A 15,999-nucleotide genomic window follows, 5' to 3' on the forward strand; every position below is an offset into this window, starting at 1 on the left:
GAGAAGCAAAATCAAGAAAGCCTAGCTGGCCTCTCCCCTTGCAAATTACTGCTTGCTGCAGGGGAAGTCCACCTTTGCCTTGCTCCTCAATGCATGACCCACTGAGAGCTTGTGAGAAATGCAGCATTTCAGGCCCTGCCCCAGGCCTGCTGAACAGAACACGCATTTTAACGAGGTCCGGAGGCAGGTCCAGAGGCAAATGGTATGTACATTCAAGTTTGAGAAGCACTGTTCACTCTAGAACCACAGCAGGTGAAGCAAGTCTCAGAATTGTTAGCACTTGAAAAATATGTTGCTTTTTTTGTTTCTATTTAAAAGTAAAACAACTTGTTAATGAAAGGAAATGTGTTTTGGTTGGGCTAAACCTTCATTTAAGACTTTTTATTTTGGAGCACCTCAGATAACATAGAAGTAGGGAGGCTGGTATAATGAACCCCTGTTTACCTGTCACCTACCTTTAACGGCTATCAACCCAACTAATTTTTTTCTCAACCTCACTCCACTCCACCTCACCCTGGATTATTTTAAAACAAATCACAGCCATATAATTTATCCCCAAATATTTCTTCTTCCCTTTTTAAAATTTATGGTAAAATATACATAACATAAAACTTAACTGTTTTAACATTTTAAAGTGTACAGTTCAATGGTGTTAAGTACATTCACATTTTTTGTGCAGTCAAGCTCGAGAACTCTTCATCTTGCAAAACTGAAACTCTATAAACATTAAATATTTTTTCCTTTTTTTAAAATTTTATTTTATTATGTTAATCACCATATATAACATCATTAGTTTTTGACGTAGTGTTCCATGATTCATTGTTTGCGTATAACACCCAGTGCTCTATTCAATACGTGCCTTCTTTAATACCCATCACCAGGCTCTATCTTTTTCCTTCTTAACATAACCACAGTACCATCACACCTCAAAAAAAGTTATATTAATTTCTTAACAGCATCCAGTCCCCAATTAATGTTCAAATTCCCCACACTGTAGTTTATTTAGCTTAAAGAAATCAAGGCATCCAGTTCCTCATCTTCTCACTGTGAAGTTGGTGGCCTTGTTTGTTCAGTGAAGAATCTAGAGACAGTGGTGAGAGTGGGGCTTTTTCTTTCCCACCTGGTAGCCAGGATTCTGTATGAAGATTTTGTAATTTCCAATATTCTGTTTTCAGAAATCAAGCGTTTTTCGGTTAAAAAGAGCATAGACTTTGATTAAGAAGAACAAAATCTGAGTCACTCGTTGCTCCTTAGAATTGGGCAAAATATTTACTCTTTCCTTATTTTCAGGCACAAGATTTTTATGAAAATTGAATTGAATTGGAATACCATATAGCCATTAGAATGGATGAACCTAGAGTCTTATTTCCCGGGTGGATAATTCTCAAAAACAGTTTAGAAAAGCAGGTCGCAGAATGATTTGTACAACATAACACCATTTATTTAATGTTAAACAAAAAACAATACTAAAAATTGTTTATGATTACACACATGTGGTAAAAGCATGAAAACATGCTTCACAATGATGCCTGCACATTTCAGGATAGCAATCCCCTCCCTCAGTGAACAGCAGAGTAACATGGAATAACTGTATCTATAGTTTTTTTTTTTATCATCTGAAAATCTGAAGGAAGTATGGTGAAAGGTCAAGATTTGCAAAAGCTGCCCGATGGGTATTCGTGGCATTATTTGTTATGTATGTCCGGAAATAATGGCAAAAGAAAGACATTTTAAAAGCTGGCCAGTTTATGTGCAAATATTTTTTAGACTCAAGCGCTCAAAGATGTTATTAAGTATGTTTTATTTATACTCGCAGCTCATCACAAAAATTTGAAGCTGAAAAAAATTTGATGCTGGGTACAAAAATTATGAAAATGATTTAACTGGTGGGGTTCCTGGTGGTAGTAAAGATGTCAACAAAAATTAGGAAAAGCCACTTGGGAAGTGTATGGGGTCGTTCAAAATTTCAACTCGTCTTCTGCGCCCTGCCTGTTTCATCTGTGTGGATTCTGGTGAAGGATGGAGGCGTTGTAGCAGTGGGCTAGAGCCATTGTTTATTATATTGGGATGTATAGCTCTGCTGCTTCGAAGGAAGATTTGAGGTGGCAAAGTAGCAGCTCCACTGTGGCTGTGTAGCCTCGAAAGCATCTTATGGCCACAGAGCCTGCACTTCGCCCTCACTCCCCTTTGCCGCTGTCCTATCTGTAGACAGCAGGACTCTGGAGTCCTGGGAGACAGCCGGTGGTTTCAGAGATCAGTGAGAAAGGGGCTTCTTGGAGGACTGTTGGTTTTGAATGACCTTTTCCTTACATCTGGGTTTTCCTGCTATGCAGGTGGATCCCACTGATCAGTGGTCTCATTATAATAATCCTGCCTGGAGGGTATGATAAAGGGCACACATTTGATATTTATTCATGAGTGTAGAACGGAAACCACTCACTGGGGATGTTCTTCCGGCAACGGGGAAGATTGGGCTTTTATACCAAGGTAGATGTGCTGGGGGTGGGGAGCAGACATGTTAATTAAGCCCCATTGACAGGAATGATGGAATATGTCATGCCAAGAGCTTAAATAATGTGCTGTTTCTTCAGATTGTCTAACATCAAGATTCCTTAGTTGCGGATGTTTTATTGTTAGTAATTAAATGGAGCCTACAAGTGTAGTCACATCCGGTACCTGAAGACAGCCCGGAGGCCTGCCTCTAGTCTAATGTAACCCTTGCTACTGTGATTTTATTTCCCTCACAGACCGATTTTTGTCCCCTTAATCATATTTATTGCTCTTATCTCAACTCTCAAATATCTCTAATCTTCCAGAAACATATATAATTATCTTTTAAGGGCCTGAATCGTGCCAGATGTAGCGGAAGAATTGCTTCCTGGCTCTTGCACAACACTAAATCATTTTGTATCAGGTCTGCTCTCTTAAGAGTGGGAACGATACTCTGTCCTTTTCTCTCAGTGATTCATGGATTTGTCCTCTCATTCAGGTGTTCATCAGATACTTATTGAGCACCTCTTCTGTGTAGGGAGCTACGGTGGGTGCTGTCTCCCTCAGAGTCACGGGAAAGGGGCAATGTGCACATAGATCCTCGTGCTGAGAGAGATTCTTGAAGCAACCTCAGAATTTTTGTTTGACTTTGGTCAGGACGGAACAGTCGCTGGTTTTGAAACATACCCGTGTACCTCTACTTCCCTGGACCTCCCAGAACTGTGGTCTTTCACTTTCATTTTCAGTCACAGATAGTTTATAATAGGGAGAGAGGGTGAGTGCGAAATTACAGAATGACTGTTTGAAAGGTGGAGACGTTAGGGTGATGACTGGTTTAAAATATAAACAATAGCAACTATGGAGATGCAGTGCAATTCCGTGTTAACATCATTGCATGGACACCAGACACCCACTTTGAAAGGTAAGGGGATGTCTCATTTGATATATGTGATATGTTCCGATATCAAGGACTTTGGGCCTGGCTTTTCCTGTGTGTGAAACTGTCCCTGTGAATCAAAGTGGTTTTGAGTCATGGCTAGCTCCTTTGCCGTGACAAGATGTCCCAGAGGCCCAGACACAACCCTGTAAACAGACCAAGCCTGAGAAATTACTAGAACTGACTTTTTTTTTTTTTAAGCAAATGGAACTTTCCTATCTGGGTCTCCTTTAAAGATGTGCCTCTAATGGAGAATGGAGGTACCTGCAATAGAGGTGAATTTCACTCTTTCAAGTCTGGAAACTATTTAATGATCATATAATCTCGTAGCTGGAGCTGGCCTTCAGAGAAGTGACTTTCCTAGAATTACAGTAGCATCCCCAGGACTGAGATTTCAGTCTGCGGACTCTCCCCCCTGAACTGTAGCAGAGATAGAACTACTGTGCTGTGTTTTAAGTAACTTCTAATGGATTGCTTCCTTTCCTGGAACCCTTTTAGGGAATGGTTAAAAATTTACATCATTGACAATGAATACCAAACCTAGCTGTGAACTAAACTAGAAGCAGTCTTCTATAGTTCCCTGTACTTTGGCGTCTCTTTATATGTATATCCTTTACTACTCTTTCTGACCTAAAATATAAATGTTGACATACATGTTTTACTTCCATGCTGGGCTAGAAACTAGATCTTTTCTCCTGTATTTCTCTTGTGAATGTATAATTTTTGTTAAAGTTACAAACATGACTCATACAAATGTAAATGAGTACATGTCAAAGAAATATTTAACTCATGAATGAGGGAACCAACAGGAAGTTAAAGCTGGTTCAAAGAGCCTTTGAGGAACTGTGTTGTTAGAGGCACTGAGGACTGTTGAAGTAAGATTGCTAGGTTAGATAGCCTTTTTTTAAAAATTTTTATTGTTATGTTAATCACCATATATTACATAATTTGTTTTGGTGAGATTGCTAGGTTAGATAGGAAACTGGTTAGTACCCTGCAGGGCAATAAAACAACAACATTTGGGGCTCTCATTTCTACCAATCAGAAGTCATACGGTTCTATAATGGGAAAAAAAAATCTGCAAGTTCACCTGTAACTTCACAAAGTCTGAACCCATATTGAGGCAAATCAAACACAGGTGCAGTTCCTAGAGAATAAAATAATCCTTGAGTGCACCCGTCCGGTAATACTCTAGTATGGCATCGAAAGCACATACCGCCTTTCTTTTACCTTATTTCCAAGCATTGCATCGTGTTTTTTTTTTGTTTTTTTTTTTTAAAGATTTTATTTATTTATTTGACAGAGAGAGACACAGTGAGAGAGGGAACACAAGCAGGGGGAGTGGGAGAGGGAGAAGCGAAGCAGGCTTCCCGCGGAGCGGGGAGCCCGATGTGGGGCTCGATCCCAAGACCCTGGGATCATGACCTGAGCCGAAGGCAGACGCTTAACGACTGAGCCACCCAGGCGCCCCTGCATCGTGTTTTCTAATGTCCCCACTGTGGTTGTGCTTAGCCAAGGAGTGTGTGCATTCCTTCATTTCTTCTTTTGTTTAATAATTATTGACTATCCGTTTTGTGCAAGTAGTACGTAGGCACTGCGAGGTCTATAACTGAATGAGTCATATGGTCCTTGTTCTCGTGGGGCTCAGAGGCTGTTCCATTCACATCCTATAAGGGAGGCAGGGAGTTCTTTTCAGGAATCAGTTTTATTGTGGGGGAAGCAATGGGAATCATCTTTTTTTGGGGTCTCAGTGCTTACAAGACTAGGATAAAATGCAAATATCTCTGAGAATGACAACCAGAGCCAGGACTTTTTGGGATAAGAGGAAATATCCATGCCACTTCTTTTTGTTCATGTGGCATTTATACCTTTCTAGTGATAAAATTTCACAGAATCAAGACTTTTGCTTTCTGATGTGAAGGGCTCCCTATAGCCTATCCTGCCAGATCTCTCCAGAGTCCTCTGTCTCCCCAGGTATAGATGTGCTTTTAACTGGTTAGACCAGTTTGTGACATAAATTTAAGCAACTTCTGGAACAGCAAGGACCTGCCAGAGAGGCTGCTTTTTCCCAGAAGGGTTTTTGGTAACTGATGGATCAAATTTCATGGCTGTCAGTACAGTTTCCTTACAGCCAATATATATACATTTATTTAGGGTATTGGGGGTGTTTGCCAGTTTAATTCTTCCTTTCAAAAAATAGTGTGTGGGGGGGCATGGCTGACATTTGTCTTAGAACCATAAAAGATGGAGCTGTAAGGAGCCTTAGCGCTCTTTCTGGCTTGCCCCTTTCCCGCTAAGATGGGGAAATAAGAACAGAGAAGCTGGATATTAATTAACCTTTGTTCTCGTGATGAGTCAATACTAGATCTGAAGCTTTTGTTTAGTTTTGGGTTCCTTCTTCTATAATGGTGGTTCTGACCTGGATTTATTGGTGGCATTTAGAAGTCCTCCAGAGAGGATGCTTTTCTTTTGAGCTTACATCTTTGTGTCTGTTTACAAAGATAGATGCTAGATGCTTGTGTTTTTTTTTTTTTTTAAGACTTTATTTATTTGAGAGAGAGAGAGGAGGGGCAAAGGGGAGGGAGAGAATCTCAAACTCTGCACTGAGCTTGGAGCCCGAAAGGAGGCTTGATTTCACCATCCTGAGATCCCGACCTGAGCCAAAACCAAGAGTCAGATGCTTAACTGAGCCACCCAGGCTCCCCGATGCTAGACGCTTGTTAAAGAAAATTCAGTTAATACTTCAAGATATTAAGAAGAAAGCAAAAATCCTCCAAAATCATTCCCTCCAGAGATAATTTTACTGAACATTTTTGGGAACATCCTTCCAGGCAGTCCTCCCAGTATTTACATCTATATCTATATTTGCCTTCAGATATAGATGTATATATCTCTTTATAATTTTCAGTAAATGGGAAGAGCATCATTTTCTTGCAGTTGATTTTTCTTTAACTTGAAAAATGATACTCAACTTCTTTTAATTACACAAGGAAGTATTTTCCTCTTGGATTGTAATTTACTCGTATTAATATATCTCTAGGAATAGAACTTAAACGTTTACTATTCTTACTTAAATCATAATTCGAAAGACAGGTTATGTCTTCGGAAGCGGCAAGTGGGCTCACTGCAGAGATGCACCGCACAGGTTCCCTTTGAGGGAAGGGCTTGCTGACAGCTGGGGAGAGGGCAGCGTGCAGACAGCCTAGTGCTAGCTCTCAGCTCCACGAGAGTTCCCCCCAACCCCCTTGGCTGTGGCTGCACAGACCTGCTCGCCCTAGGCCATGCCCTCCCTCTGGCATCTGCATCTGGTGACATCTGATGACATCTGGCACTACGGGCTATGAAGTCTCCCTGGATACCAGAAGGCCCTGCTGATAAGCTTGTTGCCCAGTCTGCCTCTACCCAATCTGCTTCCTCTTCCTCCCTTTGCAAGGGTTGATCCTTAACAAATACCTTGATCTCCAAACTCCATCTTAGCTTCTGCTTCTGGAGAACTCAGCCTGCAGCAGTGGATCTTGTTGCTGTTTGGGAAGTGGCTTAGTAGCCACGGGTGCGGCCGGAGCTCCTAACACAGTTGCTCTCTGGCTGTGCTCCTGGGAGCAGTGGAATCCTAGGGAGCTCAGGATGCCCTGATCCATCACTCTTCTCAGAGTGAGCTCCTACTCTCTTTCGCTACCCCACATCAGAGGTGTGGGGTTGGAAGAATTCGGCCCTGCGCGGGTGCTAAAGCTGACTGCTCTGTGGTTTTAAGGAAAGTTCAAAAGACTTTCTTGCTAATGGTATTCTCTACAATAAAAATCTATTTTAGTTGTTTATGGTATTAATCAGTTGAAGATTTATCTGCTTTGGGAGAAATTCCTCTGGAACCATTGAAAGCTCCTGCTCAAGAGTTGATGAAGATTTTTTTTTTTTTTTGCCTCCAGTAGATACCCCCTATTTTGGTTCTCCCCACTTCAGACCTGCTGCAGGATGAATGGTGTCCTCTCTGAAAGATCCCTATTTGCACAACCTCTCCAATCACTATTTTATTTCCAGCAGAACTTACAATCTCATGAATCAGCTAGAAAGAAATACAGTGATGGAAGGTGAAGGAAGCAGAGTGCCTTTTTGAGGCCTAAGGAGGTTTGTTCGAATTATCACGTGTGCTCAAATGCTGTGTCACCTTGGTTAGTACTGAGAGCACCGATGGGCCCTGCCTCTCTTCTCAAGGTCCCTCTGGAGACCTTTATTTCAAGGCTGTTTGTGCTGGTGGAATCTGGCTTAAGGAGAGCCATGTGTGCTCTGCACCCCCTCAGAATCTCCCCTCTCTGAGAGAGTCATTGTTGATCTCCCCTCCTAATCCCCAAGACTGAGTGTATTTTGCCCTTAACCTCTAGCCTTGGCTGGCACCTGCTGTGTGCATTTCAGAATTCATGTGTATTTTAGGGAGATAAGGAAGGCCTGCAGAAGGTTTGGCCATTGCTTCTTTAGCACCTCCTTCTGTCTTTTTCTGGGGTGGGGGTGGAGGTGCTCCTTTAGAATTTTGCTGACACCGGGGGTCCTGCTCTTCAGCACCACATGCCCCCCATGTGATCAGCACGTATGTTAGCTGGGACTGTAGAGAGGAATTGGGATTCTCACAGTAAGGTCTGCAAGTCGTAGTTCATATAAATGCAGAAATTCAAAAGCCTCACTTGACTTAATGGATGCTTTTTAAAGCTATAAAAAAAAGTTAGTTTTTCATGAAAGGGCAAACTAGACCAGAAGATGCTGCTGAATAAATCTTTATTCTATAGACAGCAATAAGTAAAGACCTGATATCAAAGAACTTAAGCTTTTTATTTCTTGTCCAATTTTCTCTGTGGGGGGAAAAGGTCTATAAAGCCACTCATCTGTGTCCACCTTCTTAATAACTTAGTCATGCTCTTGAATTTGCCTGGTGGAAGAAAACTCGTAAGTAGATGATACACCACGGAGTCAAAAAGCCATTTGAAATCATTTAGTTCACTCTTCATTTTGGGTGCTGGGAGGTGGGAAGAAGGGGAGGGACTGCTTGAAGACAAATTTTTGTTAGGCACAGTGCCTGCCTATCTCATGTCTTCTTCATACCCTCGTGCTCTCTTCCAGTGTTTTGTTTTGTTTTTTTTTTTCCTCCTTTTTCAACAATAGGTTTGCGTGAAAGGAAGGTTGTGATTTATTTGTGAACCTCAAATTCCCAACAACTGGTATCTTTGGCCCTTCCAAGTTTTGAGAATAAAATACTCATCCAAATTGAGACGTGGAAACTTCTGGAGAGAAAGATGTGCAAAACATGTATCTGGTTTGGAATACTTGCCTGTGAACTTACTAGACCCTCAGGCCCCACATCTGAGTAACCCGGTATCACTGAGTTGTTACTTATTCTTGTTAATGAAGATGCATTGGTTAGGAGTTTGAACTAGATTCTTTGAGCAGACATTTGACTATGGATAGATGTTGTAAAATATATATGTACAATACAGAAGTACAGGTAAACAGTGTATATATGAGTCATTACAGATGAACAGGGTAGACCATGGGATGATGTCTGTATGAAGCCTTGTGGGAGGTCAGCGAGATGAACCCTACCTTGAGCAGCTCTGACACGGGTGGCCAGGGAAGCTTCATGGATGAGTTTATATTTGAAATGGGCGGAGCTTAGAGTAGGGAAGTGGGAATCGTGTGAATTAAGTTTCGGGATATTGGGAAAGGGCATGCATGACCTGTTTGGTGGAGGTAACCAGTTTGAAATGGTTCTGAATACTCAGGATGATTGTCTGATTTTTTCAGTTATGATGTATGTTGTTATGGGTGCTCTTTTAAAGATGGGCTTGGAATCATCTGGAATGATTTGAGGGTAAAATACAGTTTAAAAACAAAATAATAGATATTGTAATCTCTGGAATTCATTCCATCTCCTTAGTTAGAAAACTAAGAAGATATAAGCATGCAGCTAAGGCCCTTGTGGAATCCTCGGGGTCCTAACACACATCTTGTGTAGTACATGGCGTTGAGCTTGCTTATAAAAAAAAAAAAAGTGGGTTTTCATTCTTCCCTTCTTCCTTCCTCTCTCTCTCTCTCTCTCTCTCTTGCATTTCATCTACAAACGTATATTAGTTATTGTGGGCAGAGATTGTTCTAGATCCCAGAAATAAATGCCGAGCAAGCCACTGCCATCAGGTTTCCCTCAGAAAACAGACTGTTACAATTCTGAATAGGAAGTATCAGGTGCTATGAGAACACGTACAGGAGGAGCACCTACCCCAGGTTGGTGCCCTAAGAGAGTTTCTGGAGACAGCTGGAGCCTGAAGGGCCAGTAGAAAGAAGCAGACCAAGGAGGAAGAAAGAAGGGGAAAGGAAGAGCATTTTAACCAGAGGGCAAATTCTTCAAAGGCCACTGAGCCCGAGGAAAACATGGCCCTTCCGGGAGCCAAAGTAGCTTAATGTGTGTGACAGTTGGAGCGAACAGGAAGAAGTGGCCAGAAGCAAGGCTGAAGGATAAACAGAGGCTAGAGAATGAAGAGCCTCGTGCACCAACCTTATTGTAGAGCATTAGCCTCAAGAGAACGCAGTCGCTATTGATGGGCTTTAAGCGGGGGAATGAAACCCACTTGGGGAGGAGCACTGTGGCACAATGCTGGGCAGGGGCTCAACAGACTAAAGGAAGGCCGACTAGTGAGGATTGTGTTGCAGTAGTCTAGGAGAGAGCTGATGGGAGCCTGAACTGGAGTGGGAGCAGCAGTTACAGAGAAAACAGGGCAGGTTCCAGAAATAATTAGAAGGTACACTTGCTCAGATGCATGTTGTCGATGTGGGTGGTAAAGGAGAGGCAGAAATCTAAGGTGATGGCTAGGTTGCTGTCTTGGGCACAAGACCACATCCTGGAGCCATTCACAGAAGGGTACAGAAAGCAAAAGGAGACACGTTTCAGGGTGAAACAGAGAGCTTGCCACTGGTCCTGTTGAGGTCGCAGTCCCTGGGAAACACCCAGGAAACGATATGGCCTGGCCCTGGTGGTAGTGGGGACAGCATGTCAGAACTGTAGTCTTACTCATGAGGAAAGTAGAGTCCAGAGAGGTGGAGCAACCTGCTTAGGGTCACACAGCTACTTGCTGGTTAATCCAGGTCCAGAAGCTAAGTCTCCAGCATTTGTCTAGGTGTATTTCCGCTCTGGTTGTTGGCTCAGTAGCCTCTGGAAAACATGTAGAGATATGTTTATGTAACCATGTTGTCCCTTGCTTGAGAAGAACTGTTGATAGTAAAAATGTGGGCCATAAATCCACGTGGGGACTATGCCCCATTTGCATCTCATTTGATTCCATCTGCCCTGTCTTAACACAATTATGGCAACTTTGTTAGGCAAGTGGTTGCTTAACACAGTGGAAAGTCTTAATTACTCCTTAATAGCTATGTACAGAGGGAAAGTCGACCTTCACGTTTAAATTTGGTTGTCTCTCGAAGAAGTTTATTTTGGTATTCCATTTGTGTACTCATAAAATATATAAATGCATATCTGTTCCATTTCCATTTTCATCCCAGATTTCAGTGGCACAAAAATGTTTTCTTTTTGAAGTATTATTGCTATATAAACATGGCAAATTTAATGAAAAATTAAAAATTAAAAATCCGCCCACAGTCTTTTCATAACAACAACGACAAAATTCAGGCTTTATGTTCTTTTACTATCTCTCCACATCCATATGGTAATTCTAATTTACATTCATTTTTCTAACTGTTTTCTCCCACCAAATATTTGCCATATTGTTTGCTCGTTTGTTCATTCATTCATCCATCCATTTGGCAAACATCTAAGTATCTTCTAGATGCATGGTATTTGGGTTTATATAGTGTCTGTCCTTATGAAGCTAACATTTGGGAAATAGAGGAATGGTTGGGTGGGTAACATACAGGTAACAAGTAAGACCTAATAGAAAAACAATTGCAGTTGATTTAATAATCATGTTGCTTTGATGTTGTGGACGTAATATAACTACCCACTTATTTTTTCCTCATTGTGTCAGTCAGGGTCTCAGGAGGAAATGGGCGGCACACCCAAATTAGGGTAAATGGAGGCGGCTTTCATATGGGGACAGTCACACCAGGGTGATGCAGTGCTCCAGTGCTAGGGACTGTAAAACACCTGTTCACCTAAAGGACCAGAGGAAGAGACATTTTGAAAGTGGACATTGTACAGATACCTTCAGCGTGTTAGGTAGGTGCTCTGCTCAGTGCTGAAGAGAAGGGACGCAATGTACTAGGGGGGGTCTTCTGCCTCCAGACAGTGAAGAGCAGGACAGCAGGTCAGAGCGGCAGAGGTGGGCTCACAGGAAAGAGGCACGCGGGAGGCCCTGTGGTTTCTCCAGCTGTGAAACTGGCTAAATGGAGGGGGTGGGAAGAAGGGCAGGTGGGAAGACTGGCTTGAGCTTAGTTGTTCTTTCAGGCAGAGCTTTTCAGTTTGGGGCTGTGGATGGGTTCTAGTTGGGGAGGGGAACGAGCAGGGAGGCCTCCTGAGACTAGTTACTTGGGGCCCTGGAGGCCTCTTCCCCTTCACCCTGATGTCATGCAAATATCAGTGCTGTCTTGTGTGCTGTGACAGGATGAAAGTTGGGAAGTGTCCAGGGACCCTCTTCCCAGTTATCAAGTGCTGTCATTCTAGAAATTCTCCCTGTACTGTCTGAAGCTGTACACTTGAGCACCCGTGACATTACTCAGCTCTCACGTAATCATACCAGTAGTAGTTGTGTGTGCGGCGGTCTTCCCATTGTCGAGGCTGCAGGAGGCTGACGGGGCCGAGGGAAGGGTTTCATTTTGGAGAGCTTCCAGATTGAAGCACCTAAGCACTTCCCTCCCTGAGGGATATATATAGAACAAGGGGTTGGGGGGGAGCATGCTTACTTGGGTTGTGTGTCTTCTAAACTTGTGAATTTCGCATTGGGTGCTTTGCTGAGCATCGCCAATCTGGGGAACTGTTGGCTTTGGGGAGCTAATGAATCACTTATGCTGAGCCTCGTAAGAGAAAAGGGAATAGAGGTCAGAATCCAGTGGCATCTTTATGGCTGTAACTGTGTGTGTGTGTGTCTGTGTGTGTCTGTGTGTGTCTGTGTCTGTGTCTTTGGATGAATGAAACCTTGACTTTGGCTCCCGTTTTCAAAGACATGGTGTAGGGTCTTTACTGCTAGGAGGCAGAGAGACTTGTCCAGAGATGAGCCTAGAGAAAACCTGGAAACTGATTCTGCTTCTTAATTTCAGCCATCCCATTACCCATAATTCTTTGTCAGTATTGAAATTTTCAGTCATAAAGTCAGAGCTTGGCCACTTTTGATCCTGAGGGCCCCCCCCCCATAAGACAGAAGGCCAACAGTGACCTCCCCTTGACCATGGGATATCTTTTGGTTTGTTTGTCTCTCTTTATCTCGTATTGTAAACTACCTCAAATCCTTTTTGGAAGCAGGTGGGACTTTATTCATTTATTAGCTGATAAATGAGTAAATTGTTTTCCTTTGTCTAAATCTAAACAATCAGGAAGCTAGGCAAGAATTATTTCCATACCTCAGTTTTATGAGAGACAAACTTGGGTCATGATTATTTAAAAAAAAAAGTGAAATGTCTAGGAAATGTCACAGGATTAAGTCAGCTCTACCTTTATCTATCACAGTGTTTGATTATTTTTCTTTATACCTCAGCATCCTATAATATCTCTGTTCAGTGCCAAAGGCATTTCCCGTTATTGAAGTAGAGAGTCTCCTTAACTGTTCTCCCCACAAACGCTTTTGTCCCCATCCTGCTTGAAGCTTTCCTGTGGCTACCATTATCATCAGATTAAAAGTCATCCCTGGTCACCTGCCCACCTGCTGAGCCTCGCCTTCTTCCACACTGTTTGCTCTCTCCACTCTGGGTTTCTTTGAGGTCCTTTAGCCTGACTCACTCACTCTGGACTTGAGACCTTGGAACATACTTTCTCTGGCCTCTCCCCCTTGTCACTTTCAGCCCATAGGTGAGGCTCGCTGGGTTCGTTCATTATACTCCCATCTGTACCTGTACTTATCCCTTATAAAATGTCAGTCCTTCTCCATAGAAGATAGTCCCCATGAAGAGAGATTCTGTATCATTCTTGTTTACTACCGTATGCCGTGCTTCCTGCTCAGTGCCTGGCAAACAGTGCATGCTCAAGAAAGATTTGTTGAAAAAAATGAAATGTGTCCTTTACAGTAGTCAGGTTTTGTTGACATTAGTAACCCATATTTGGTAGGTACTATCAACTTGTAGATAACTATCATTTTTAACCAGTTAGTATCCTTCCTTTTCCAATAAGCTTGGATATCTTCAATCTGCACATAGTGGCACCTTTTCATGCCAGGTGACTGTTGGCACAAGGCGGAGCGGGCAAAAGGTGGATTGTGTGTGCAAGTGACTGGCTCAGCCCTTGGCCTCGTGAACATGCTCACAGTCCATGTGAAGTGAAGCTTTACAGTACGAAACTTTCACTTCCATCATCTCCACAGATGGCCTCATCATAACCTCTGAACTTGGCAGAGCAAACGTCTTTATCCCCACCTTATAGGCTAAGAGACGTTCCTGACAGTACCCAAACAGGGTGTGGTTGAGCAGTTGTACCGAACTTTCGCTCTGAGGATGGAGGTGACATCAGGCCACACTGACTGGGAGGACAGTAGTATAGAGTTACAGTAGCCACAGAAAACCATTCTCCATTTGGATATATTTTTGCCTTAAACGAGTCATGTGATGCGTGGCTATCTGTTTCAGTATGGGTTTGCATTTTTAAGTACCAGAGTAGCATGACCGAAATGCCCAGATGATCTGGTGCACTTACTCACTGCGCTCACGATGCTTTAAATGTTCTAGTTTATTTACCCATCTTAGAGATGAGAAGCTGAGAGTCAGAGGATGTCATTAACTAGAAAGACTCAGCTGGGGAATGGAGTTGGGATTCAGATCCAGATTTCCTGACTCATGTTAGGGAGGTTCTCTCTGTGCACTAAGAGTGAGGGGCAGCCTTGAATGCATGGTTTAGGGATCACTGTGTGTCTAAGCAGTCCTGGACCAAGAATCATCGCTATTTGGTTGTGTAATTTATTTCATGATGATGATTATTAGCCTTCTTCAGCGAGCCATCCTAATAAATGGCAGGCCCTAGCTCCAGTTAAGCATCATCCATCCAAGTGTGATTGCTGTACAATTTATTTTCCTCTGGGAATTGCTCCACATGCCTCTAATATAATGTGAAGGCTGCGGCCGCCTTATTTCCTGCTGCTCAGTTCCCTTCCCTGGCTTAGTTCAGCCATTGTAGAGAGTGCTGGTGGCTGCCCGGAGAGCAGGAGTCTTCTCCATTATTCATGATGTTAGTGGCGGGTTGTTGGCTTTGGCCTGTGCGGACTGGAATGGGCTCATTGATGGCAGCAGGTGCAGCTGCTTCCTGTGGAACTGGCCACAGCCCTGATGGAAGCTGAGGTCAAGGGCTGTTGGGGATAAGGGCTTTGCAGAGCAAAGGTCTCATCAGGGTAATTGGCAGTCTTCAGTCTCCTTTGGCACAGCCCGAAACTCAACTGTGATTCGAGCGTGGGTAGGGTCAGCCACAACTGTGTGATTCTAGATGGTTGTGCTTGGGCTTCGTTCTGGTGATAGGGGGAGACAGGATGGTTAGAGCCTTAGACCTCAGCTGGAGCCAGCTTTTTAGATTCTGGATTGTTTCATGCACCATGCCTGTCTCCTCCACCACCCAATCCCGCGACATTATTCCTCCTCCTTTATTTCGTTACTAAATACAGTATGTTTATTTTAGCAACTAGTCTGTGACCTACTGAATCCTTTAGTGTTTTATTTGATGGACTCATTTTTGGTTAGTAGCCTGGTCCCCAAACTCACATTTCATTGGCCCCATTTCCCACTGTGCTTTCCATGGTAGTTTGCTTAGCTAGCCACCAATGCCAGTCTGCTCGGCTACCTGTTTTTCATCACTCTATGTGGCCACTGCCATAGCATGGAAAAGCTGAGGCCACCGAATCCTAGGGACGTTAGGATCTTTCCTTCCCTGGAAATAGCTCAGTCCCATCTTTTCATTTTAAACACCAGAGAAACGGAGCCCTGATGTGTTGAAAAATTGTGCCCATAGGTTCCCCCATCATCAGTCCCCCTGAGGTGACTTCTTCCTTTGCTACTGATGACTGGCATGGCATGGCCGACAGCAAGGGCCGGTGACAGCCCTTCTTCGGTTAGCTGGCAGTTAGGCACTGAAAAGTGTCAGAAGACCCAACAGACTTGCTTCAGCAGAATATGCATTTGGTGACCTGTGGCACTGAAAAGTCCAGGACGGCTGGCTACATGAAAAGAGTCCGATGTTCTCAGTCCACATCAGGCCTTGTGTCTTTCCTTTTTGTGGCTGTTTCCCATTGCATTGACTCCATTTTCTTGCTCTGCCTGTCTCTTATCTATCTGAAGTCCGGGGGGACGGGTGGTGGCAAAGCTCTGCCTCTTCTCCAGCCTTCTTGGCACGCAGTCCCACTAGCCTCTGAATTTGGCTTTCCTAGTGAATACGGAGTAAGAAGCGGAGGCCACTG

At 43.3% G+C, this 15,999-nt stretch overlaps 1 protein-coding gene across 2 annotated transcripts in view; it reads left to right on the forward strand.

Annotated features, from left to right (window-relative positions):
- MB21D2 (Mab-21 domain containing 2) overlaps positions 1–15,999 on the forward strand; it is a 115,164-nt gene that overhangs the window by 25,730 nt on the left and 73,435 nt on the right. Inside the window, exon 1 of one of the 2 annotated variants that reach the window (XM_028101204.2) lies at positions 3,267–3,412. The exons of the other annotated variant lie outside the window; for it this stretch is intronic. Coding sequence (XP_027957005.1) covers positions 3,349–3,412 — 64 coding nt within the window. The 5' untranslated portion in view covers positions 3,267–3,348. Of the gene's footprint in view, positions 1–3,266; positions 3,413–15,999 lie in introns of those variants that run through there. 2 annotated transcript variants of the gene reach the window in all.

The sequence above is a fragment of the Eumetopias jubatus genome, unplaced genomic scaffold (assembly GCF_037043125.1).
Source record: "Eumetopias jubatus isolate StellerSeaLion01/CBP00866 unplaced genomic scaffold, mEumJub1_p1.0 scaffold_1, whole genome shotgun sequence".
NCBI lineage: Eukaryota > Metazoa > Chordata > Mammalia > Carnivora > Otariidae > Eumetopias > Eumetopias jubatus.